Source organism: Strix aluco, chromosome 11 (genome assembly GCF_031877795.1).
Source record: "Strix aluco isolate bStrAlu1 chromosome 11, bStrAlu1.hap1, whole genome shotgun sequence".
Classification (NCBI taxonomy): Eukaryota; Metazoa; Chordata; class Aves; order Strigiformes; family Strigidae; genus Strix; species Strix aluco.
The window spans coordinates 6,546,816-6,574,503 of NC_133941.1; the positions used below are offsets into that span (position 1 = coordinate 6,546,816).

Genomic DNA, 27,688 nt, shown 5'->3' on the forward strand with positions numbered 1-27,688 from the left:
TTTTGTTGCATACAAATAGCACATTAATTTCTTCCACAATATCATGCATGGAGCTTTAATGATACTTTAGATCACAGCTTCCACGCTATTAGCTAACGTGTCATTCAGGTAACAGCTTTACATGGAAACAGGATCAGAAGGAACTAGAAAATACTGTTCTGTTGTGTTTGTTTTTTTTTTTTAAATAAGGAATCTTACACCTGCAGCACAATCTTGCCCAGTACGAAAATGCCTCCAGAGCAGCACTCAGCTAACTGTATTCCCTGGGAACTGAATCATGCTCCGTTCATGCTTTGTCTCTCTCAACAAGGTGCATGCTTTCCCATTCTGTTAATAATTCAGCCGAGGCTACTCAAGAAAACTCAGGGAGTTAATGGAAAAGGTTGGTGCCTATGAGCACCCGACAGGAATTGCTATCTGGCAAGAAGGTGGAGCCTCCCATCTTTCCAAAAGGAAACAATAGCTTTTTTTTGTGTGTGTGTGTAAGTTAAATGACAGAGAAGCTCATCTGTCAGGGAAGAGGATCTGTAAACCTGAGGCTTTATTTGCAAACAAGTCCCCCTTCCATACTGCATTCCTCTTTCATCTCCCCATGCAGCAGGAGCCGTGCAAGGTAATCATGGTTGCAACAGAAAGACAACTTAAAACAATCGAGACCCACAAAGAAAACAAACTGAACTCATGCCTTTCTCTATCAAAGCAGACAAACAGACAAGAATAGTAGCTGAAAAGTGCTTACCGACTTTGGGCTCTTCTTTGGGACCGGCAGTCCTGAAAAATGGCAACAAGGGAAAAATAAACATTAGCATCTAAGCGTTACCTTCCCTTAAAGAAAAATCCCTAGGTGTATCATCCGAACGTAGCCATCTGCAGAGTTATGTCAGCTTTCCCTCTTGCATCGGAGTTACCAGTCTGTTCATATCGAATCAAAGCGCAGGGAGAGGGAGAGTGAGCGAGAGACGGGAGCGGGGAAGAGGGAGCGGGGGGAGAGCTCTATCTGCATTAGCTATGCTGACTTGTGCTGCAGCAGCCGGGAGGCTGGGAGAGAAACCCACAGCCCTCAGTGGCCGCCGAAACCCAGCGCTTGGGCAGAATCTCAAATGCTCCCCTGGATTACGGGAGACTTAGCTTACAATTAAGCTGAGGCTATTTCCTTTTGACGCGATCGGCTCGGCGATTTTATCGGACCAATCGCAGCGGCGCAGGGGAAACAGGTTGATTTTTTAAAAAGTATTTCTCTAGAAATTGATTTTTGAAAGGAAAATGTGCATTGGCTTGAGCCAGGAGGCATGGGCTGGGCAAAGGAAAACAAAAGCATGCGGAGGAATAAGCTTTATCCCTAAAAACGTGAATGCTACTGAGGAAACATGAGTTTTTCTCCCTGTCTATCCAAAGCGTGTATCTTTGAAGCCAGAGATTTCATCTGTTAGTTACAATTTCAGAGAGCTGAGGCTTGAAAACGGGACTGCAAATGTCCTGACTCTTGGCAGGGATGCTAGGGAGCCTGGAGAAGTGGGGACTTACACAGGTTGCAGTTGATGCAAAGGAAGAAACAACTGGGAGGGCATCAAAGAAGGTTTTTTCAAGGACAATTTTGCATTTTGGAGCAGCCCCTTACTCGCTCTGTGTTGAGCAAGAGAACTCAAGCGGGATTTCTGTTGACTGCTTCTGCATATAGGCTCAATTCCCAGCAGTAAAGGAGACACTTGGCTGGGGGATTTACCTACAACGCAGGACAAACTCTTTCCTGGGCATTTTGCAAATCACCTTCCTTTTCCTCCACTGTTGGAGGAGAGAGAACTCCCCATATTTTGCTCTGTGTGACACTCCAGAAAACAAACATAAACCAGACCAGGAGATTACACTCCACTCCACATTAAGTGCTCAGTAATTCAGATGGTTGAAATCTGCTTTTATCTTTAGGATGTGATTTATGTGGCATTTATGCCACATTATGTTTTCTACTTTATGCATTTTGTTTGTGCTAAAACCCATGCCCTCGTCTAACTTTTACACAGAGAATAAAATAAGTGATACAAGTGAATTACAAATCTGTCTGGGAAGAAGTTCATTTTAAGGTAATTTGGGAGACGTTAGTTCTGAATAGGGAAGATCCACAATTAAAAATGATAAACAGAGCTCACTTTGCTGCCTGCTCACAGTCTGGGATGCAAACTGTAATGCGTACTTAAAATGAAATATTTTCAGCTTTTGAGGAATATCTGTGCTCTGCACGTCACTCTGATGCATTCACAGCCAATAGCTGATAACCCTTCAGGCACTGATTGATCGAGGGACAATGAAACATCAAAACTGTTTGAACTAAACAATCAAGACTCCAGCTTCATTTCTGCTGACGGTGACTGCGTTTGTATAATACACTTAAAGAGGAAAGCACTAATAACATTCATGGCAAGTCACATTTTTAACAGGCATCATTTATCACAGAGATAAATACACAGATAGAGATTCTCCCTCTCTCTCTCCCCTTCCACATGCATGCACACACGTTTACTCTCTCTTTCCAAGAGATGCTCCTTCCTATTAAATCAATAGGTAGAACAGATCCCCATGCACGCACGCACCCTTAACAGACCAACGTGAGCCAGAAAAGGCATTACAGCAATTTATACGTTCCCTGCAAAAAAATAAAGCTGAGATGCAGCTGGGCTGTTGGTTCCAACTGTACCAGAATTCCGTTTATTACATCACAAGTGTTAAATGTTAAAATTTACTAAGTATGAACTACTGAACAAACCTTTCCTTCAAAGTTTGTCATTAGTTTTGTCTGTTCCAATCCAAAAAAGATGGAAAATGGTTGAAAAATAATGGAAAACACATCAAGGCCATTGTTTGGCGGGTCTTTCAGAGACCAGTGAATCTCACTGTGTCACTGCTCTGTGCCAGACTTTGCTGCAGAACAAGCAGTAATTGACTTTTTACCAAAACAAGTGACTGCAAAACACATTAACAAATGTTGGTAGTTTTTCATGGCACAAGCTTATAGTCAGGGGAATAACCTGACTGTATATTTTCCTGTAAAAGTGTTATTCACCTAATTATGGTCTCATTTTAAAACTCCAGTTCTTGTTGCAGCCGGCCAAATGAGCAAGTGATAGGTATAAAATGTAGTTTTCATGCTCAGATGATGGAATGGATACAGTATCTAACAGCGACGAACACAAAGCTCTTGAAAAACCCCCAAATCCTGGGAGTACCACTAGCAAGAAACCTCCCCCCCCAAAAAAATAAAAAATTGCCCAAGACTGTGAATTACAACATTCACCTTTTGATTATATTAAGGTGTCCCGTCACTGCCCAGGCCACTGCTCATGCCATGCCTTGCTTGGCTTGCTCATCTTTCTGGCTGCCCCATTCTCTCCTGAAGCCTCACTGCAAGTTTTTCAGAGGTAAATGAGCCAAGCATGGACTTAACACCCAGTCTGCATCTCTTTGGCATTGTCCAATTTTTTAGTGGTCAGAGTAATAGCATTCACATTCCTGGCTAAGAGAAACCAAAAGGCCTCTCCACTGCTCTGCCCTCAAATCTGATAATGGAATAGTAATAGTTTATATCAACACTGTTTGCAGTATAATTCCTCTGTGATTCAATGCCTATGGACATCTCTCACTAGCACTTGAAATGTATCTTCTAATTTGGAGGGTTTTTGGAGTTGCAGGTTAGAGAAGGTGGAAGAGTCAAGCAACCAAATGGGGCTGTTGTCATCACAGAGTTAACAGTGTTTTAAAACAAACGAGCACATCTGGTAAACAATGTCAATATGACCTAAAACCCCTTGAATAGGCTCATTGTAGCTACTTACTAAATGTGCCTGGAATTAAATTAATTAGAAAACAGAAATTACTCCCCTCTAAATAACAATGTAATAAAGCAACTGCTTAATGAAAAATATCAGTGAGCAATCCACAAGCACAAAAAGGGATTGTAATCGAACTAAATTCACAGACTCGTCAGCAAGGCAAGAAAGGCTTCATACAAGGTTAGTCAAAAATGAGTCAGATGCAGGGATCTAAATTAAACTAATTATCACAGAGATTATTACATTTATCTTAACAAAAACCTCTCTCTTTTCTCCCCAGTACTCCCTAAAGCTCTATGTACAGCTGGCTGCATCCATCTGCTCAACTACATTTTGTAACATAGGGGAAAAAATGCAAATCATTAAGCAAGTTTTGTACCATGACTTCAGCACTCTTAACACCATTATCCATCAGGAGCAGTATTTCTGTTGCATGACACTGTATTATGTTGTAACTGATGCGGTCCATGAAATAAGGCCACAACCCAGCTTATTCCATATTATTTGGTATGTGTTAATCTTGCCATCGTGTGTGGTAAAACATTTGGAGCTGGGAAACTGTAAATTCTCTAATCCTACCTATGATGACCATGGAAGAACCCATGGGACAAAACTGTGACCCCAAGTGTTGCTGTTTCTAACATGCAGTGGTCCTCAATTTTTACAGGAACATTTTCTCAAATCTTTTGCCTTTATGCAACCGAAGTAACATGGGAAGACCACCACACATGGCAAATTGTTTTACTGAGCATATACAGAATGTGATGTCTGACTACAAATCCATACCATAGCCTGGGACTGATTCTGGTGAGAGCTAAAGGCCACAAATGCTCAAAAATTACCTAGATAGACGCCAGACACATCATGCCCTGTTCCACAGCCCCATGTTTTAGAGAGTGAGTGGGTCAAAATCATCAAAACTTGAATCTTAAGGAAGACCTAGCTCTAGGCACCACAGCAGTCATCCAGTCAACCCATCCGAACAGCTTGGTTACATGAAGGCCAGTTGATGTGAACACTTCTCCCTCCACCACACACACACCAAAAAAAAAAAAAAAAAAAAAAATTCAGTGAGCTTTCAACTGAAGTTGAAACAATTCAGTACCAGTTTTCACAATCCACCCATAGGATAAAGGTGCTTGAAATTGCTAAGAGACAGTCTAGAAGCCAGACTATCATCTTATGGATTGCTTACAGTGTCTGTGGCTACTGCTCAACATTTTTCAGTTTTTGGGTGTTTTTGCAGATGAAGAAAAAGAAGACGTGTGTCTAGATCTTCACTTCTCATGATGGCTTAACACCTCCAATCTAGACACCTTGTGAACTGTCCATATCCAACAACATAAAAAAGCCACAGGTGAACCCTAGTGAAAAGGTCAGCCATTTGGTTTTGCCATTATGTCATCTGCAGCCCAGAATACACAACAGCTGAAAATTAGCGGGAGATGAATAAAAACACAAGAAAAGAAACATTTCAGACTGCGTCACAAGCTTAACATTTACAGAGAAAATGTTCCTGCCTGGAAAAAAAAACAACCAAGCTTTCTAAATAGCACTGCTTACACTGTGCTGAATAAAACCCAAAGGCTGTATGAAAGAAAACAGACACTTCCAAAGATGAGGGGTAAAGTACTGGAGTCAAGGGGTACACAGCCATATACCTGGCACTGCACATTGATCGCTGCTTTCTGTCTGCAAAACAAGGAACTTTAAATAATTAATACTAATGGCCATTAGTGCCTCAGTGGCGTGATTGGGAAGGGGACGGGAGGTTGGTGGTGACAAAGTGATCCCCTTGATTCTGTATAATCCATTGCCAAAGAATTTCTAATAAAGGACAAAGATTACCTAAAAAAATAGATAGAACTTGATCTTTTCCAGACTGGAGAAAGAACAAGAAAACATCCCAGAATAATCTGCAGCAAGAGAGACAAGCCTATACAGGTGCTCCTATGAGGAGCACCATCAAGAAGAAAACCCCTACCTTGTCCCTGCCCAACTTTTCTGCTCATCATTGTGATTTGCATAACGAGAGTGTTACTGCACTAGCAAAAAAATTAGCTATGCAATACAAGCTTTAAGTGAGAGAATAATTTACACTGCGGGAATATAGCCCTGCCATAAATCAAGTTTGGTAACTACCAAATACAGTGAAAAATGCCACATTTCTAATGCTAATGCTCAATGCTAATATTAAGAAAGCGATGTTCTCATGAGACCATCTCAGGCACTATTAACCCACCAGCACTGGCAAAAAACATAATGAGGCATAGTATATTATTGCTATTAACAAGAATTTCAGTTCTATATGCTCTAAAGATGATACATTGTATTAGCCTCAATTATTCATTTTTGGTCAGGATGCTAAATAATTCCTTGTAACCAAAGTCTCAGTCATATTTTCAGGATCTCAAACCAGAATTGATTTTAGAAGCGATAAAGAAGAAATAGGCTAATAAAATGCTACTTAACTACTACAAAAATATAAATTTAACTATGTAGTAAGCTACATATGGTAATGCCAAGACAGTAAGATAATGAAGAGTTAGAGAATTAGGGTGAACAATTACCCATCTAATGTATGGTTGAAAGCACGTCAGTAGTCCTTATATTTTTATTTTGAAGCTCATTAAATGAAGAGGTTTTCCTAAAGCTTGAGCTGTTGGAGTCATATGCTTAGATGAAAATCTCTGTTAATATTTAAACAAATATATACAAAGACATTAAATTTCTGAAACCTCACAAACTTGAGAAGGTAAACACCAGAATTGGAAAGTAATTAGAAACTCCCATGTTCTTTTTACATAGATATGTATACATGTATTATATATGTATTTTTTCATATACATAAGCATACATGTGTGGATCTGCATGAAGGTACCTACCCTTTTCCACAAGCCCACAAAATCCATGATTTGCAAGCTTTATTTCTAGAGCACATTTCACAATTTTTGGGGCATGCTGCAACGTTGGAGATGTCCAGTCCCAAACCCCCTCTCCTCAGCTGGCTGTCCCGTGGCATGGCCATGTGTGTACTAAAGGGCAGCAGCACCTCACGTGCCACTCCAAGATCAGCACGGAGGATGCTGGTAGAGGAGAAACTGTATTTTGCTACTGTCACATCTGTATTTATCCTGCTTAGTGAGGGTGTTTGTCTTCAGACTTACCACATCACTGTTACAAGGTGTAAATCCACATGCTCAAACCTGTGTGGCTTATGGCAGATTCTCATATTTCATATTTGGAAGCAGCCTGCACAAAGGGGACACCTACAAAGAGGGCCACTGTGGCATTAGTTTGACATTGCTATTAATAAATAACATCTCTCAGTAATAACCTAACATTTATGGAATGCTTAGCCAGATTCAGACCTGGAGGGTGCACACATGGCACGCTAAGACAGAAAATCTTTACTAGAGGACAATGGTTTTGCAGATGTTTTCACAAAATGTAACTTTATTAGATTTAAAATACAGTTTTCTATTAAAATAAATCAGTAACTCAATATACCTCCAAGTATGTAACTGTGTATCTCAGAAACTTAAGGATAATGATGGATTCCAGCCTTCTGGGAAATGATACTCCCCTGTCAACATCCCTACCAACATTACCTTAATCTGCCCCAGCCACAGGGCCCTGACCAAGCCAGCTGTGTCATCTCCCTGACACTCAGCCTCCTCTACCAAACCTGCCTGGTCTACCAGCCCTGCCAACTTCTCAAGTCCAACTCATTGCAGGTCTTCTGGCACAAAAGACACAGATTTAACAAGGTCTTAAAGCTGGTGTAGTCCTAATTACTATGACCATTACAAAAATAAGTCCATCTGACAAAGACAAAATAAACATGAAAATGAATAACCAAAATCCCAATGCAGAATGGGGAAAAAAAATTAAATTCACACTAGAGAAACTTAGAGACATGAGGATATATATTTAAAAACAATCTGTCTCAGAACACAACTATTGACTAGTCTACTACAAAGCCATACTTCTTCCTCAGTTTTGCCCACCTGCTATTGCTTTAATGACTCTCCAAATGTATGTAATTACACTGATAAACACCTTTCTTGGATTTCCAATAGCTCATTAATTCTGTTATGATTGGTTACTATAATGCCAATTCAGGGCAGCAGCCATTGCACCTACCTGAAACGTGGCTGATAAAAACTCATTATTTACAAGTACATGCACACCAAAATGCCACACAGGCAGTATGTAAGGGTAGGAGGAAATACTGGGTGGAATAAAACCCTCCTTACTGCACAGCTCCATGTCTGCTCCATTTCCTGCTGTGCAAATCCCGATGAAGATGTGGGAGGCACATCTCTAGCTAAATCTGCCTTATCTAATGCATAGTATTAGGTTCTGCTGTGCCACCTTGTGTTACATCACATCACATTTGATATAAAACAACACTGCGTGGGTTTGAGTTGCTCCACTTATACCACTTCAGCATTTAATACCAAAACCAAATGAAAACATAAGGGGAAAAAAAATACAACTTTAAAAACCTCAAGCTAGGGAGGAAAAAAAGCCTTTGGGAAGAATTTCAGAGCTCTCATCTTTCATTTGCTAAGCAACCTTCTGTTTTGTTCTCATCTAAGAGCCTACTGCTTTCTGCAAGATAAGGTGGTTCATGCAATAAAACATCCTGATGGGAAGATTTCAAACAGTTTTTTTCTTCCAGCATTCAGCAAATGCTTTGGTTTTCTTACTGATTTTAAAGCAGATCTAGACTCCCTGCCACAGAAAGGCAGCCGTGCGCATAACGTGCACACCACTGTTGTGCTGTCAGCATGCAAGATTACGCAGAACTGACATTATTTTATTATTCCAAATACGTTAATTGTCTACCTCCTTAATAATTAAACTACAGGTTTCCTCCTGGCCTTACAGTATGCTTCGTGAAATATCTCAAAACTTTAGGAAATTATCTCAGCCCTTAAATTAATGCAAAATGTGTAACAAAATGCCAAGTAATGAATCAGCAACTGTTCTATCTTATTTTGCTCTTCCAAGCGACTCTGGAGCTCAGATGACACATATATCTGGGGGACACAAGCTACAGCATAGATAGGCCACACTGCCACAAAAATGCAGGGCAACTGATGTAAAACTACTGCTGACCCAAAAAGCAGATTTCACAGGCATCTCTTCATTTGCTTACTCATTTCTAGAAGAGAATCAGTGCAAATGGAGTTAATGAAGGGTAGCTGAGGGGAAAACACTTGTGCCTCAAATGACTAACAGATTAGTGTCAGCACTTTGCATGTATCACACCAGCAAGAGCTGGAAATTCTGCAGGCAATTAAAATGCCCACAAACCAGCGATGCTGATTCTCCTTTATTATCAGAACTGTAATATTACAAAGCTGTTGTTTTTGGAATCAGGTGCTCATATGACAATGTTCTTTGCTTGGAGTTTCTTAACCTCCCAGGGTTTAGGAGGAAAGGCAATTGGATATGAATACTAGAGGCTTGAAATAAAAAGACAGAAAGAACTCTGATGAGGTATTTCTATATCTGGAATTTTTAGGAGCTTAACGTAGGATTTTTAAGTGCTTGGGCTTTTTGAGGTTGATATTTGAATTTGTTGCTTATTTCAACTGGATGCCTTGCATTGAGAAACTCCAGCACGACCTGGTAATGCTAATTAATTAGTTCCTGCAAATGAACTATTTGTATGAGCGTTAGTAACACACATCAAACTACTTGGTGTCTGAACAAGCTACCCACAATTACCCTTTGTGGCTGCAGGCATTTGAAGGCATCCAAAACCTTGGTGAAATCCTGCTGCCTCCTGGAGTCTAATGGGAGCCTTGCCATGGACTTCAGCAGCACCAAAATTCCCCCCTTCATGTCTTTGGTAAACAGAGTTATCTCAAACCTTGCAAATTCAGATCATCAAAAACAAATGGCTAATGTCACTAAGATTAACACCTGTAAAGCACTTTGAAGGAGAAAAACACTGTAATCCCAAAATATTACATTATTTATAAGACGACCTGATTTTAAATGTTAAGTTTGGCTTATTTTTATCACAAAAAGAAAACAAGTTCTTGCTAGCTTGCTTTACAAAACCAATTACCAGTGATCTGTGTATGGTGCTGCATAACAATACACCGCGTTGCCCCAAAAAGGCGTATCTAACACTTTGGAGATGTTTAGAGGAAAATTAACTTGCACAGTGGATTGAAATACATGCACATAAGCAATTCTAATAAAGGGTATGAACTTCAAACTTCTTATTAAAAATATCAAAATGTGTAACATTTCCTTTATTTCATCTTTTCCTGACTTCAACTGATTTTTGTATCTGCTCCTTGATACACTAGTCCCTAATCAGAATAAGGCTGTAGGAGAATAGTAAATGTGACATCAAACTTGCTTTAAACTTGCTTTAAAGTCTCATCAGCTTTTTTTGGCCTTGTTAGAATATAATTCCACTTAACAGAGAGAAGAGAATAACAGGAGTGACTTGGGTGTTTTGGAAAAAAAAGGTGCAGCTACTCCCAACTAAAGGTTCCCCCAGACCTGCCCCTTCCCTGCATGTAAGTCGTAGGTTTTAGCAATGTATTTTTATTAGGATCGTCTACTTTCAGGAAATGGAACATTGCAAAACATTTTAAAACCATTTAATTTCACTTCTAATGCAGTTTGTAGACCAATTTACAAACTTTACTAATCTGATTCCCTTCTTCCCAGGCAGATCTCTTTAAAGGAAATAGTAACAAAAATAAACAAGAGAAAACAAATGAACACGATTTTTTTAAATGTCAAATGAGATTCCCAATTTAATCAGGAAATCCCTAACTCTGGAATTACAAAGTAATAATCCTGGAATACAAAGTAATGAACTTGAAAAATAAATCTTGGCATTGCACATGGACATATATTTCTTTAAGCATACTATGATTCAGATTTTTTAAATATAATTTACTAAGTAGAGAGGGGTGCCTATGAGCTATCAAAAATATCCCCTCACCTGTTATTTGTGGATGGTATTATTTGTCCTATAATATCAGGTATTTTTCACTCTACAGCTCAAAATAACCTATACTGAGTGACAAATTGCTGAGAGATTCAACAAACAGGTTTGATGGGAGATACCTGAGTAGAAGGTACTGGGGAGCTTTGGTAGCTGGTGGTGGTTGACAGAAGGTAAGGCAAGGAAAAAAGAGGTGACTTGAAATGGGATTTTCAAAAAATGTAGAGGTCAGCTGAGCACACCAGATGGCAGAGAGGAATTAGATCTGCTCCTGCTCTGGGTGAGGGAAGAAGATGCCACAACGTGGGGGACTGGGGAGTAGAGGAAGAAAACCAACCACAAAGGTGGCATATGTGATGATTGGCACCGGCAGTTCTGTGCTCAGCGAGACGGGGTTCCTACAGATCCAAACATGGGACAAAGACCTCAGTATAATGCTCTGTATTAGGAGCTGAAAACACTGCTGAAAATGGTGAGCTTTTCTTCCCTTTCCAGAAGCTTTGGCACGGGCAAACAGGCTCTGTGGTAACAGTCAGATCATTCCCAGGTTGTGATTTTTGTCCTAAATGCAGTTTGGACTCACTTTTTCTCTAATTTAGCAGCTGCTAAGACAGTTTGAAATTTTCTGGCACCTAGATGCTTAAGTGGCATGACTTTCAACTCGCTCTTCACTGCAAGCCTAAAGGGCAAACAGAAGTGAGTGGCTTGTTCAAAAGAGTTCAAGTCTGCACTGAATAGCTGATTGCAGCTCTAATTACCATGGTTTTACATCATTAGGGATAGCAACTGAAAAGGAGCTCTAATTTCAACACCATGAGATACTGCTTTTTTTTTTGCTTGGCTCTTACCACTAAATGATCCATTTCCAACACTTCTGGTAAGGACAGGAAGGGAAAATTTCCTTTCCATGGCGGGAGAGGATCTCAATAAACAAGTACAAGGACAGTATTTTTCCTTATAAAATTCAGACTGATAGGTGTTTGTGGTGGGGCAGAAAGGATGGAGTAGTGAGGAGATGTCCTCTGAAACCTGCAGCGGTAACAGATTTCACTCAGCTCACATATTTAATGCTCAGTGCCACTGCTCATTTATGCCTGAGCATTGTATTTTGACACTCCAGATCTCAAAGAGCAATCTGATTTCAATTATACTGTTATAATGTGCTCGCAATTATAAGTTGTTAAGATATATTGTTTGTAAAGTTTTCCCACTGCGTCTAAAGGATCTTGTAACTCTACCCTGGCTGGTGGGAGCCTGAAGCTGCAGCAAGCACTGTGAAGAAAAAGACACGTCTCTCTGTATTACTATGTGATGTTTCAATGGCATGGACGCAAGATAGAGAGGGAAAAAAGATGTCTTTCCATTTCAGGCTACAAAGAGAGCTTTCAAATCCAGGGCAGTTGAATTTAGCATGCATTTTCAACACAAGGAGGAGTTAACTCCTCTTCCTGGGAAGTGCTGGAGGTTAATTACGCTCACATGCCAAGAGCATCATCAGAACAGCCAGGGAAGGTCCATCTAGCTCAGGAGACTTAATAGTTTATTGCTTTAGAGCTCTGTAATTTTGTTGCATTGCTGCAAATCTTTGTTGTGGTTGCATGTATCACAAGGACCTTCTTAAAACCACTGAGTCAATGACCGAATGAGCAGGACTGTTGTCACAGTCCACTCCCCACTTCCACCTACCTCATTGCTCCCCACAAACATGTTTCATTCAATTGAACCATGAACAGGGAACTTACTATGGACTTTGCTTTTACATGGAGATAAGACTCAGGCATTCACTGATGGGCAATTAGAGAGGTAGATGTTGCTTTGGTTCTTCTTCCCATAAAATATATTTAGTTTTGAAACTCCAGCATATATATCACATATTTTTCACAAGACAGATTCCCATTCCCCAGTTTAATGTGAATTTGGCACTAGGGAAAGCTATTAGAAACCCCATTGATTTGCACATGACATGTGAGTGACATTTCACCTGCATGCTTTTACTTTGATCTGAAGCAAAGTGAGAACACATCTTCAAGGGGATTACGTAGATCAGGCTCAAGGTTTATGCTATTTCGACCTTCCAGTGAATAAAGATGCTAGTGAGCACTGCGAAAGCTTTGAAGGGAAACTGTCCATTCAAACCTGCATGAAAACTGCTCAGCTTAATTCTTGTAACTGGACACAAACTAATCACAATATTTTTGGATGACCTGAAGACTGACCTAAGAAAAAAAAAAAGGAAAAAAAAGGAAAAAAATAATGCTCTTTAATCTGAGGTAATTCACAGAATACATCAATAAGACACACCAATGTTCTCACTGAAACAAATATTAGATCTTAGTGACTCCAAAAAATACAGCACAGTAGTTTTGCAGAATAACTTGTTCTGAAACAGCCCCCCACCTGTCCCAGCATAGACACAACTCCCAGAATAAAAGTCCCTTGGGAAGCAGTGAAATTATTCTGACAAAATGTTGCTTTTATTCTGAATAGAATCTGTGCAGAATGGAGAGGTATTTGAGAATTGCTTATTTCAGTCGATTACCGTGCGTAGACAAGACTTCAATGACAAATGGATTTCAAGTGGCAAATATTATTACCTTCTTTCTTTGCTTTTTTTGGAGAAAAGTACTTTATGTACTTGGTAGGTACAAGGTTAAAAGAACCATTTCAGCTACAAATACTCAAAATAAAGGCCTTTTGTGGCCTTATTAACAATAATTCTTTAAAATAACTGAAATGGGTAATCACATTGTGCAGTGCAGGGACAAAAACATATGCTTAATTCTGCATTTTGTAACCAGCAGCACTGGTTTACTCTCAGGTACACAGCTCTTGAATGGTCCTGCTGGGTTATCAAGCATCTCTTCTGCTGCTGCAGGCACCATGTCATATCCCCTTCAAACGTGCTGAGCTTCACCTTCAGACAGCAAAGCCTTTATGCCTCCTCCAGTTTGACTTACAGGCTCTAATGGGTTGGCACTTCCTTTTTATTTCCAGTTTAAATTACTCATGGCTGAACCAACACCCAGCTGTTCTTCAGCCAACTCTGGTTTAAGCATCTCCTAACTCTCCTACCTAATAGTCAGAGACAATAATTTTGTCCCCTCTGTCCCTTCATTTTGTTAAGCAAAAGCAGCTTTTCCAATCTGCTCTCGTGTACAGCCCAATTAGCAACCTGCACGCTGCCTCCGCTCGGAGTTCATCCTTTCTGAACCCTGCAAGTGTTGAAATCCAAGCCATGAGATGCGCTCAGTGACTTTTATCCAGCGCTATGTACAGGCGAAATAGGAAAACAACAGCAATAATATAATTAAGCCCTAGAGAGGGGAGGAAGCAGGGGAAAATAAAAAATTAAATCAGAAGACAGATAAGGCAAGTTTTCTACGGGGCCTCTGGAAAGCAAAATCTCAGTGACCTGACATTGTCACTCTCTTAATGTATTTATCCCTCTGCCCCAATCTTGAGTCCTACAAACGACTTTCAGATGACACGTGAGCAGCCAACCACACAGAGGGGGCATTTCAGCTTCATCCTTCCTGAAATCACCCTTCTGTTCCTCACTCAAAGGCAACGGCAGGACTCGCCTGCTCCCATAAGCCAGTGCTTCAGCTGAATACACCTTACAGTAAATACTTTACAGGCTGCTCTTAGCCGCTGTGGGTTTGCATTTTAACAATTAAACCTCGTTGTTGGGAGTGCACCAGTAGCTTGGAGCAGGCAGAGCTTTTCCTGTATATTACACATTTCTTTCTGATATTTTTCTGCCTGATTAGTAATCACTTCTGACAAATCCTTTCGACAGCTCTGAACACCAGCCTTAGTGTTGCAGGGATGCTTCATGCAAAGCCTGATTGAATGCAAATGTTAGGCTAATGCAAGGATGCCTGACAGCATCTGAGCATTTTCTTGACTGGACACCAGAGGGAGGAGGAGGAAAGGACAACTGACAGTGAAGCTAAAGAACTGGCTCAGGAGCCCTGAAGGAGCTTATCAAACACTGGAGCCAAATACATTTCTGTAATCAGACCAAAATAAATAGTGGCAACCTTGTCTGGGGATGGTACTTCTGATAAAAGACTTGGCAGAGGTAACACGAGGTAAAGGTACGGGAGAAAAGACCCACGCGCAGTTGCACTGAGTGCTGAGGGCATTTTAGCCAGCTCCATCTTACAAACTTTAAACAAATCTGCCTGGTTTTGGTTCTGGGGCTACTACTGTCCCTACTCTGCTTGGCTTCTGTGCCACAACTTGAGTGCCTTTTGGTCCAGCTTTCTTCTGGATGTGAAGAAAAACATGTTTCAATGATTAACTGTGGATCCAGGGCACCAGTTTCTGAGTCCTGTACCACGAGAGCATGAAATTTGGAACTGTAAGTGTTCTATGCTGAGACAGAAATGTCAGGACCTTGAAAGAGGGAGGGAGGCAGTTCAAGGAGATTGATATGGCATCTACCTAGGAAGGTGATAGCAAATGCTCAACATGTGGTTAGTATCTTGATTAAAATAAAAAAAAAAAAAAAAAAAAAAAAGAGAGATTCAGCAAGATTACCAGGGAACTATTTACTATCTTATTAAAACTATGCTTTTACTTCCTCATCAAATCTTTTCATTATGCCTTCAAGGCATAAGGAGGATTATTAAATGTCAGCCACAATTCAAATAATTAATGTATGGTGTTACTAGATATATGTGCGCTCTCCAGGAGGATTAATAATAGCTGCTATTTTTCTTCCAACCATATTTTCTCCATAATACATATATTAATCATGAGAATGCAGTGCATTTTTTAAACCTCTCTAGTACTGAAAGTCTTTAAGGAACTCACACTTTGAACATTGGAAAATTCTTAATATATTCTGTTCTCTACTTTTTAATTTACTATCAAAATACAAAACCACAGAGTCAGTGTCCTCAGTTCCTTGAAACAGGTCTTTAAAAACAACCAACCAGACTTGTAAATTCAGGAAGCAACTTGTCCCCCGTTAAGATGGACGGACTTTTGTTGCTAACTTACTACAATCAAAACACTTTAAAAAAAAGCATCAGATAAGTACTTTTATATCAAACACTCTTTCCAGGGCTGGCTGGGGGCTGCATTCAGCACCCAGTTGTCCTCTTAACTCTGTCTCTGCCGTGTGCTCGTCCCTGCAAGGCGCTGAGCACCAATGTGTGTGTTGTCCATAAGAACTGCTGCATGGGACAGGGAGTGCAGCAGGGCCAGGGCTTTGCCCCTCTCAGATCCCCACTGCCAATGCCAGAGCAGGGAGAGGGAGAGCTGACCCCTCTGCTGTTGACTTTGCACTCAACAGCTGACCTGGACTTTCCCCGAGAGCTTGACACTAACTCTTTCAGTAATTTTAAACCATAGACTAAAAGTGTGCTGCTATGTGAGGTGGGGTGTGCTACCTCAGATTACTTCACCGTTACTATGTGCAGGGAAAGAGTTCCTGTGGATGGAATGACCCCATGACAGGGTACCTACCATCCCCGCTCCCACGTGGGCTGCAGACACCCTGCCTGTAAGGTGTTGTCTGTACCTGCTGATGGCCTCTCAGCAATGCAACCAAAAACAAGCTCAGCAAATAAACATGGCCAGAAGTAAGCTTCAGTTGCTTACAACATGGAGAAGTTTAAATTCTCTCCTCCACTCCCAACTGCATCCCAGGTGTAACCTTTCCACAGTGGAGAGTCACTGAATACCTGATTTTGAACACTGCAGATTACAGAACATATTACCAGCCTTTTCCATCTCCCAAAACAGCTCAAGAAATGTCCAAGTTTTACTTAAAATAATTTCTTCAAACATGAGATCAGGGTTTATTATGTAAGTAAAAGTGTAACCACACCACCCTGTTGTGCATTACTAGAAGACATGTGTAGTCCATGCGTGCACGGGAACTACATGCACGTTCCCCCCAGTGCAGCATCAAACAACAAATAATTTTAATCATCTATGTGACCTCACAACTGCCAAATTGGGGCAGTTCCCGGATCTCAAGACATAAACCATTTCTACAGAGAAGCTTAGGAGAGGTCCTTCATGACATGCATTTTTTAAAAATTTCAGCAAGAAATATATTAAAGCAGTTTTGAAGACTCACCTCCTCGCTGCACCAGCAACGTGACTTCGCTTCCCTTAGGACATTCAATCAGCATATCCACCACCTGGTTGTGAGTGAGGCTCTGCACATTCTTCTTGTTGACTTCGACTATAAGGTCACCCTCCTTCAGGCCGCGGCACCTTGGGCTGTCCACAATTTGTTTCACTCTTTGGCCGCCCCCACCGGGACTGTCTGCTATAGTAAACCCAAAGCCCATAGGCCCTTTCACTATATGCACAGTTATGAGTTCAGGTTGCGTTGCTATTGAAGATGCCAAAGAGACCGTGTCATTGGGGTAACCATGGGGTCCGTTGGAGGAGACCTCAGCTGGGCTGCTGGGTCTCACTTCCTTTGTGCCATTTACTTTCCCTGTTTTACTACTGTGGCTCGCTGGGGAGTCGTAATTTTCCTGTCCGTTCACAATGATTGGCTCTTTGTCCAAAATTGCCACGGATGTAACCAGGCTCGTGTTGGGATCATCGGGATCGAAGGGCAGGGGGTAGCCTCGGCACAGTTCGAGGTCCACACTGGCACCGATGGGGATGGACTGGAAGATTTTCACAACTTGAGCGTGAGTGTGTCCCAGCACACAGGTATCGTTCACGCTGACTATGACGTCCCCTGCAGAGGACACAGACAGATAGACCAAACACATACATTTGTGCACCCCAGGAAGGTGAGGACTAGAGCCTGTGAGCTGATCCGCAGCATCCACAGGTACCACTCACAGGTAAATAGCAGCATGTAAGTATCTTTGCAAGGAAGGAGTATGACACTTGGGCAAGCAAGAACTCTCTGTACACAATGGATACACTGCATAAAGCGTTTATGTACATAAACATTTTTGAAAGTGAAAATGGAATTGGCTTATGCAAAAAATTAATAAATTCAAATGATGGTATACAGCCCATTTAACAGCTATTTTGAAGTCCGAAATATACAGCTGTTCTACACTGTGCTACACTGACATATGATAGAAACAAAACTGGGAGCACAAGAGCTCTAACAGAAGGCTCTCAAATACCAACTGCTCAAATACAGTGCCACATGTCATGTCTCAGATGTACTTCAGTCTGAAATCTAAGTATTGATTAAGTTATGATTCATTTTTTAACGCTGAGGATGCAGCACAGGGATGTTCGATGTTGTGATGCTCCACCTGCAAGTTAGGAGTTGTGACTTCAGGTGAATCCTAACAGGATTTCATCATGCTGGGCCCGATCTCTGGCAAAACAAATTGGCCCTTGGTGCCTCCATACAGGGAAATGCAAACTAGCCCGCTCCTCTGCCCATTCCCTGAGAGTGGCTTAGGAGAGGGGGTGTGCAGCATGGCAGATACACGAAACCCACAGCGATGCAGCCCTACAAAACTATGGCAGCTGTTGCCACAGTGGGGAGCAGTAACCTGCAGCCTGATGTGGGACCCCACAACTGCTGGCTCCTCTCTGCAGGTCAGCATGGGGAGAGAGCAGGAGATGGCAGAGCCCCAGCTGGATATTTTGACACCTGAGGTGAAATTCCAGCACATGAAGTGCCTTGCTGTAAGATTTTTAACAAATCCCTCAATGTTTGTCACCTCCCTGCTTGCTGATGGGAAAGCTGAAGGCTCCTCCCCAAAAAGGGGATGAGAACAACAGTCCTTTATGAATTGCACATAAAAACAACTGTGAAAACATAACCAGAGCGGTGGTGTTGATTTTGATATAAAGCATTGGTACCTGTTTCCATTTTGCCATCCAGCGCTGCGGGGCCGTCAAGCACCAAACTTTTGATTTGGAGAAATTCATCCGGCTCGTCCCCTCCGACGACGGTGAAGCCAAAACCCCTGCTGCTTTTCCTTAACTTGGTGTGGATGAACTTCCCTTTCAACTCAGAAGGGTTTCGTGTAAAAAATGGTTTTCCTGTGTAGGAAGTTTGGAAAATCTATAAACAGCCAGGCAAGAACGTTTGATCTTCTTTTTCCTCTGCCCCTCCCCGTTCTAACAAGTACATGGACAAACACAGCGGTGTGCTGGGACAGGACTGCACTTCACTCCAGCATCCTCTCACCTCATCGCACTCCACCCGTCTCCTTGGATCCAATCATGCAGTAAAAAGAGGGAGCAAAACCCCTAGTACTCTGCACTTTGTTAGCTGTGGTTGTGCACACCAAAGCCCCAAGGCTACAAAGGGGAAAATATGCTGCTTTAAAGAACGGAATATATTAAAGCTGGCAATGCTGGCTTAGATGTGTGCCTTATCTCTGTCCTGAAGTGGTTATTTCCAGGAAGGATGGGACAGGGGCAGCACAAATGCCTCCTACAGAAGGAGTCTGCAGTGAGAATTTCAGCAGAAAGGAATATTGTTATGTTTTTAACCACTTGGCTTTCTCCCACCCCATCGAGCAAAAAGCAACTTCTGAGCTCTGGCAAGACACTGTGTAACCTTTAGCATAACCCGCCCTGCCCCACCATCGCTACCACCCTGTGACCTCCTCCAGTGAAAAAAGGGAGGATGCTGATGTTTTATTTCACACACTGTTTGAAGTCTTTTCTCTTTCCTTTCTGCTCCTTGCCTGTTGTGGATGAAACACTGCTGTTGTGAAGTGTGGATCAAAGAGCGGCCTGGGACTGGAGCGGCTGTGCTGGAGGGCTGTCAATGCTCTCCGGGAGCACACTTATCAGGGAACAAGGTGCTCTGAAGACAGAAGTGCATCCTTGCAAAGCATGTTGCACAGGCTCGCGAAAGGGATCATGGTTACTCTACTCCACAGTGCCAACACTAAACACCTTTGCACTTCTAATTGTTTTTAATGCTTAGAGGGGAAAAGACTGTCCCACTAAGCCCTCTGGTGACAGCTCCAGGATCAGCAGCGTGTATCCCAGCCAGGAGAGCTGGCGTACTTTCAAAAACCTCGGCAGCATTGCTGTGGGCCTCTGTTCAGAAAGGAGACCTTGAGGGAGAGTGAGGGGATTTGAGACTTGTAAGCCTTTGACTGGGGGGAAAAAAAAGTGTATTTGAAGATTATTCATGAGGGGGCAGTGTGAGGACTTGCAGTCTTCTGCCTTTGAAGGGTAGCACAGAACACAGTAATCCTGCACATTGTGGGCAGATGCTCTGCTTGGACCCCAAGCTGCAAAAAAGCCCTGACTAACAAAGTGCAACCCAACATCTCAGGTAACAAACACGGCTGAGAGGCAGTGTGCAGTGGGGCTTGGTCCTGCGCTGATTTCTGGTTCAAAAGACAAGCAGAACAAGCACAGCTTGCTGGCATCTGCCTACGAATACAGGGTGAAGTTGCCCTGCAGCAACAGGATAGCAGCACCACAGGCTATGTCCCACCTACAGCATTTGGGAGGGGATCACACTTTAAAGGAGTGTATCTACAAAACCCCAGCTGGGAGAGCGGTGCCAGGAGGGGTCCTTGTGCCCACATTCCCGCCAGCAGTGCCATCAGTGGTAGAGATGGAAACCCCTGGGCATAGGGCTGGAAAATAGATGGAAATAGCTGCTGCAAATGGGGAGCAAGAGAATAGAGAGCAGCACTGAGAAAAGAAGAGGAAGAATGAAAGAGAGAAGGAGTTATCAGCGGGTACCAGGACATGTCACTCAGAGTGGTGCTGAGACAGGCTAATGCTCTCCTGTAATGCTGCTGCACAATTTTGGTGGCTGGCAGTCGGGAGTGGGTGGAGAGCTGAGTGAGGCTTCTAACATCATCCCCTGTGTGATGGGTCCTTTGCACTGCTGTGCACGGATGCTTGGGCAGCTCTTGCTTCAGCCTGACAGTGTAAAAGGCAGAGGTGCTATCCACAGATGTCTCCCCAAGGAAAACCAGCATTTCTGGGGCACACTCCAGATGCCTGGTGGTCAGGGTACCAACCCCACACCTCCCACATTTCTCCTTGCTGCAAGCCTGGATTACTCTGATGTGCTCTAATAACCCTTGGGAATGCGCTGGGGGCTTTGGATACTGCTAAATTTCACACGTCTGTTTTGGAAGGGCTGATCTGCTGCCGCCTGCAGCAGAGAACACTCCCTGGTTCTTCACGGCAGTAAAGGCTGCCTGGGACAGCAGCACCCTTGCCCGGCTCGTGTTTGGAGGCCACGGCTGATCTGCAGAGCACAGGAATATCTCCCAGCTCCCAGGGCCAGCCTCACCCCGGCTGCTCCCAGCTGTCAGGGTGACATGCTCCAGACAGATTCCCCCTCTCTCACCTTCCCCAGCCTCTGGTTCCTGGCGTTGTCCACTCACTTGCTGTGCAGTTTAGATGTAGCCAAAGGTGAAGTCCACTTACAACCACTTGTAACCAGAGAGCACTTGTACTGCAACAGGTACAAGTGGAACTCTCTGCCCTTACTGGCAACCTGTTCTGGCAGTGTTTCAGCTCACGCTGCAAATTCAGGAACGATTCATGTCCTGTCTGGTTAGTTATTTAAGACAAGCAACTGGTCTGTGAGCAGTTGGCTATACACAGACCACTGACACTGATAAATAAGGCTGTAATAGCCCAAAGTACTTGTAGTTGTTGTACCAAAGTAGGTCCGCAGTATTTGAACCTATTATCATTCCTTCCTCATGCAGAGCTTCCCAGAGGAGCTTCTACTCAGATTTTTCAGAAACATGATATAATTTGCCCCTAACACATGGCCAAGGTGCTTGTGCCTCTTTGCCCTCTGTTACCACAGAAAGTCAGATTCAGCATGGAGGCCTGGCAGCCCTGCAAAGCTCTCCAAATGGCAGAGGATCTCCCTCTTCTGGTGTCCTCCTCATCTCCTACACCACTCCCCACCCCCCCCAATTTTCATTTGGATTCAAAGCACACAAAGAGGAGAATCCATAAAGGTGCAGGCCAGACTCATCCATGGCAATACAGAACCTAGCTGCTCAGATGTCACAAATGCACCCAAGACACCCAAGGTCTCCAAAAACAAGGTCCTGCCAAACAGGGCCAACAACCTATGCACATCACAGCTCCCAAACATGCTGACCAATTTCCACGGCTCCTAAACTACTAACTTGAAACTCTATCTGCCCATGAATGCAGACATGGGGTGACATTGGCTTTGGCTCTCAAAGTAAAACATGACCATATTAATGCATGTCTGTGACTTAACCACAGTCCAACATGGTGAGATTTTGTGCTGCTTTTTCAGAGGGAATGTTGACCTGTGAGAACAGAAAGAAATCTCTACACTAGATCTTATTATAAGAGCCACATTCTCAACTCAGTAGAGTTTAGAAGGTGTAAAAGTCTAATCTTTGCATATCCACACAGCTCTGTAGAAAAGGGTGTCCGTTCTACTTGCACTTGCATCCACCACTTGCTAACTCCCACGATGTTGTAACTCACGTTTTCACCACACCTTTTTAAACACTTTGAATGCTGCACAGAGAATAGCCACAATCCTCTCTGGATGCAGGCATCTCATTTGCCTCTTGCATTTGGCAACAACTGTGATCGTGAAACAACTGGTCTCAAAATCTATGGGAGATAAGCAGGCACATGCCCTGGTATGTGACACTAGTCATGGAGATACTCCCTTTGCTGGTGGATGAGGGAATTTCACTCCCAGGAAAAAAACCTTGTTGCACTTTTACAACTGGTTTAACAAGGTTGTTACCTTGCACTGGTGCTTCCCGAACTGCCTCTTGGTTGTTTGAAACATGGTTTGGAGCAGCGGGTGGTGGGAGAGATGGACACTCCTCTGTCCATTCTAGAGAGGGCAGAGAGGGAAATGTTACTTGTTTCACAACAGCACTATGACTCCTGCATGTACACACACTGGGAGTATGGGGTTCAAGCAGAGGAGACGTGAGAAGCATGGCGAGAGAGGAAACAGAGTCACGGAGAGGGAATAAAATGAATAAAATGAATGGAATGTCCAAAAACTAGTTCTGGAGGACTGTTTATGTTCAGGTCAACTGATCCATCTGCTGTGACACCCCACCCTCACACTTAAACTTGGGACTTGATTTGCATCTAAGTGGTCTTGACATTTATATGAAATCTATTCCCCATGGCACTCATGGCATCTAAGTAGAAGAGCTGATGTTGCAGGAAATGGGGCTGCAGGAGGACTGTTGAAGCCTCAATTATTTTTCCCCTTGGATAATAACTGTTGTGAAATAACTTGGTGTGAAAGCTACAAAGGTACCAAAACAAACCCAAATGCCACAGACCCCTCACTGCAGTTGGGCTGCATTTAAAGAAAAAAAAGAAAAAAAAAAAAAGTAAAAAAGGGAGGGAAAAAATAAAATAAAATAAAATAAAAAATTTAAATGACTTCAGATGTTAAGAGCGTGACAACATCCAAAGGTTTTGGGTTAAGAAGCCTCTCATGCAGAGGAGTTTCTCTAGTGCGCATGTAAATGCCCAGTCCTCACCCCCTTCGATAGTCTGACTCCCAGTGCAGACTGGAACAACACGAGCTACAGTGAGTAATTTGATGGAGCAGATTAAAGAGGAAAAGGTGTGTTTTAATTGTTCCTGGAAAGCCTAGAAACTTTCCAGAAATAAAGGACATTAAAAGAAAAATCTCTCCCCATTAACAGAGGTGAAAGCTACTACAGTTAAGTAGTTATATTTTCTCCTTTGCTGCATCTTATGTGAGGGGCAGATGCAACCTTTCCTACACACGTCATTTTGCCTTTAAACACTAAGGCCACAGAAGGAAGGACAAACACATTGGCATGGTGCTGCCAAGGCCAGGGAGGGCACATTCCTTCATGAAAATCCCAACCACCACACCCTCGGTGGTGCCAACCTTCTGGTGGCTGTTGCTGCTGCTCAAGCTGTTTCTTCCTCTTTGCTTCAAGAACTGGGTTTTCATACTGTGTCTTCCGGTTGATGTGGCTGGAGATGAAAGAGAGAGGTAAATTAGGAAATGCTTTATGTGACAAGCAGGAATGACAGCCAGGCATGAAACTCCTCTGAGGAAAGGAGTAAAATACCAAACAAACCCAACAGCAGTGTATGTGGAGCAAGGCTCACCTAGTCATGCCAAAAAGCATATTTAGGAAAACAAGCAGATTCCTGTACTGATACGGTGTCTTGAGTAGGAATAGCTAATTCCTTCAAATACATTAGTGACCTATCTGTGAAAAATGAGATTAAAGCAGAAAAGGCACTCTGTCTGATTGCATTTTAGAAACCAGGCCTGTATCATCCCTGCTTTAATCAGATTCCCACAGGTACAGTCATTCCCTGGCTCACTGAAGTTAAAAACCCAAAAAACCAAAACCCAACAACTGGTAACATCTGTCAGCTATCTGATCAATGCACTATATTAACAGGGTGTCTTAAAAAAAAAAATCTGTGGGGATGAAGGCTATGAGCTGAAAATCTGGCCTCCAAATATATATATTCAGAATCAAATACTCCCACTGGAAACCAACATTTGATGAAACTTCAGCTGTTCTCCTGGGAGGGCCATTAGGCAGCTTTTAACCTGTATGAGATGTTTAGAGCCAATACTTCTTGCCAATCTTAGGAAAAGGAAAAAAAAAAGCAGTCCAGCCCCAAACACGGCAGACAAGCAATGCACTCCGCAGAGGATTAACCATTTTATGAAACCAAATGACGAACACCAGCCACAGATCCCAGGGCAGTGGGGGCAGGTCTGGGGACTCTCGGCAGCTGAGATGAGCTGCTCATCAATTGTTCAACAGCAATACTTTAATAGTGATTCTGCTACAGCAGAGGAGCAGGTAGACCTTAGCAAATTATACTAGCTTAAAGGCCATCTTTGTATACAAAGTGAAGTTTACCATTAAGAACTTGCTATTTTGTCTCTTCTCCCATGTTTTTATCAAAAAAACCCCCAAATGAATAACCAACCACTTTTTCAAGTAATTACAATAGAAGCACTCTAGATAGTTATGTTCAGACTTTTTCCTGCTAAAGATCAATATTAAATCACTGGAAAAATATGTAACTAATCAAATAAAAACAAGCTAACAAGTTCTGTAAAAGATTTCCCATTTCAAGATATCTTCAGAAAGTTAAGAAAAAATGATAACTACTTTAAAATTATATAGACTTTTTCATGATACAGTTGTTTCTTAATAAAAACTATTATTCAATAATAGAGTGCCTGAACTGGAAGGGACAGAGACAAATGCTCAAATTATAAGCATCTTGTGAGCTTATAGACAATAAGTAAAATAAACTTATGTCTCACTGCTGTTACTTTCCTATTTAATTTCATCACTAAGGAGTGCCACAAAACTAACAGGCATGTATATAAAAAGTGACAGGAAAAAATGCTATAAAGACCTCTTGGCATGGCATTTAATAGCCGAAAAATATTCTTGATGTCTTTGGTAAATAAATGTCAAGCCTTAATTACACAGTTTGCTAACCTTGTTTCCCTAGGCACAGATGGTAGGGTCAGAAATGAGCCAAAGCAGACAGAAACTCTATTCCATGTCTACTCTGAGGGCGGTCATAAGCCATCCTACTAGACGGGAGTATACACATAATTAAAAATTCATTTTATGGGGTCAGTGATGAAACAAAACTCAGATCTCTGGCTTCCCAAGGGAGCGATCTGGCATCTAGATAAAGAAGAAGCTGTTCTAATTCCAGAGAGAGTACCATTAAACCTGTAATTCTATTCACAACACCACAGCCTGGCACAAGAAACTCTGCTATGGCTGTTTGATCATACAGACGCATCCATTTCTCCTTCTCAGTGTCTTCTGACTTGTAACTGAATTGGTGGTCTGCTTTGCACACTCGTATTTTGATCGCAGCACTATACGAAGGGGATCGAGCTCAGTTAATTGCCCACTTGTTAATGTTTTCCGGATAAAAGTATTTTGTGAGGTGCTGGGGCTCTTGCACACCCCAACCCTGGGGCGCTCCTGTCTTCCTTGAGCTCACCCCTGAGCTCAACTCCCTCCCTGGGTGCTCCTGTCTTCCCTGAGCCCACCTCCACCCCAGGGTGCTCCTGCCAGAGCCCACCAGAGGATGGGGAATGGCAAGTCAGGGCTGCCTGCTCCCAGCCCCTGTAGCATCCCCCAGCCTCTAAGGGGCCAGGGTCTCCTCCTTGGTAGGAGATACTACCAACAAAGCACGCAGACCGTGGCGGAAGAAAGCCTTCCTCCATGTGACAGCCACACTAGAACTGGAGAGCAGCACTTACTCTACATAGTAGACACCATATACGGGATCCTCAATTTTCTCCCAACCAGCAGGCAACTCTGGAAATAGAAAAAGCATTATTGAAGCCTTCAGTGCAGTCTTATCTGACAGGTAGCTGCTCCTGCTCAGCATGTAAAACCCATCAATAGCTCAGACTTCGCTTCGAACACTTCAGAACGACCCCAGCCTCCTTTTAAAGGCTGGCATGCAGCACCAACCCCACAGCCTGTCCTACTGGTGCTGGGTTAGCAAATCAGCAGGAAGATGCCCATGCCAGGCAATTTTAGATTTGCCTTTTGCATTAAATGAACAAATGATCAATAAATTTCCTTTCTGGGAGTGCATCAAGCAGCCTCCTGGTTTCACCACTGTGGGCAGAGTGGCCCTGGATGGAGCATTTCAGCTGAAGTCAATGCAGGCAACAGGCCAGAGGCATTTTAATGCCAGACTATGAAGATGAGAGAGATTATGGCAAGCAATTGTAGCACACTAACAGAGAGACCGCTTTCATCTCCTGTGCCAGGGCTGAGCCATTTATGTTCACCATTGCTGAAAAAAGGTTTTTTTGACTCTTTTCTTAGGGATTTACACTGCATTGCTCAGCCATGAGCCCAACACAAAAGCGCATCTTGAAACAGGACAAAGTGAATTTAACGTAAACGCCCAGCATATGGAACCCACCCAAGTGGGGCTGGCACACACAGATGTATTTCACTGCATAGCACTTAATGTAAAAACACATATTGCCATAATCACATGTAACAGAGATTTCCTTTTTTAATTAGCATAATTAACAAAAAACAGTTCTGAAGATGAAATTAACATTTGGAAATGTATCCACTTTTGTTCCTGTTGATTTTCTAGACTGCACATAGTACTCTAACTATAATTAGTGAATGTAATAAAATCACTTCAGCATCCAACTGAGGGTTATTAAAACTGTATGTATTACTTAAGGGCCTGATCCTTGTCCCACTCATTTAAACACAATGTTCCTGTTGGCTGTGGGTAACGAAATAATCATCCTATTAACAATACAGTGGTGTGTGTGTGTGTAATACTGTGAATCAACTTGAAAGAAGGTTCCACCATGCTATGGACTGTGCAAGTGTAGTCCCACAGACTCTGCACATTCAGTTAAATAATAATTTTTAAAAAGCGCCATTGTCAGATAACACAAGTTCAAATACCCCATGCAAAATAATTCCTCAAAATTTATCACTAAATTGACAAGACTGGTGGTAAATAATCTATGTTTCTTTATTATCAAATGCAAAGACTTATTTTCATTAATGGCATCAATTGCTCAGCCAATACAATCAACAATGGCCCATTAATTAGAATAAACGTAACTAACTAGTTCTGCATTTATAGACTTCAACTATGTTGCCATAAGGATAGAAATATCTCCAGACTGGAGATTAACAGAATCTATACAAACACACATAGACTAATTACTCAAAGTTTATGTTTGTGTTCAGAATTGGCTGGAGATCAGATGAAATCAATTTTCATGTTTTTTACTCCACGTGTCCCTTATCTGCAGATATAAGGTAGGTTTTCCATTCTTATCATTACTTTATCCTTATTGGGTTTAACATCTTTGGATTCCTTGAGACATAAGCAATTAAATGCAAGCCAGTGCTAACTTTTGGGC

General features: G+C 42.3%; 1 protein-coding gene across 26 annotated transcripts in view; it reads right to left on the bottom strand.

Annotated features, from left to right (window-relative positions):
* The window catches only part of MAGI1 (membrane associated guanylate kinase, WW and PDZ domain containing 1), a 355,845-nt gene that overhangs the window by 38,342 nt on the left and 289,815 nt on the right, over window positions 1-27,688 (bottom strand). For 21 of the 26 annotated variants that reach the window (XM_074835931.1, XM_074835914.1, XM_074835933.1 and 18 more), the window contains 6 exons: window positions 26,033-26,090; window positions 23,651-23,739; window positions 22,508-22,600; window positions 18,625-18,807; window positions 16,907-17,527; window positions 740-771 (listed from right to left, as the gene is read on the bottom strand). In XM_074835931.1, coding sequence (XP_074692032.1) covers window positions 740-771; window positions 16,907-17,527; window positions 18,625-18,807; window positions 22,508-22,600; window positions 23,651-23,739; window positions 26,033-26,090 — 1,076 coding nt within the window. The remainder of the gene's footprint in view (window positions 1-739; window positions 772-16,906; window positions 17,528-18,624; window positions 18,808-22,507; window positions 22,601-23,650; window positions 23,740-26,032; window positions 26,091-27,688) is intronic. The other 5 variants (XM_074835921.1, XM_074835920.1, XM_074835919.1 and 2 more) reach the window with 2 other exon arrangements.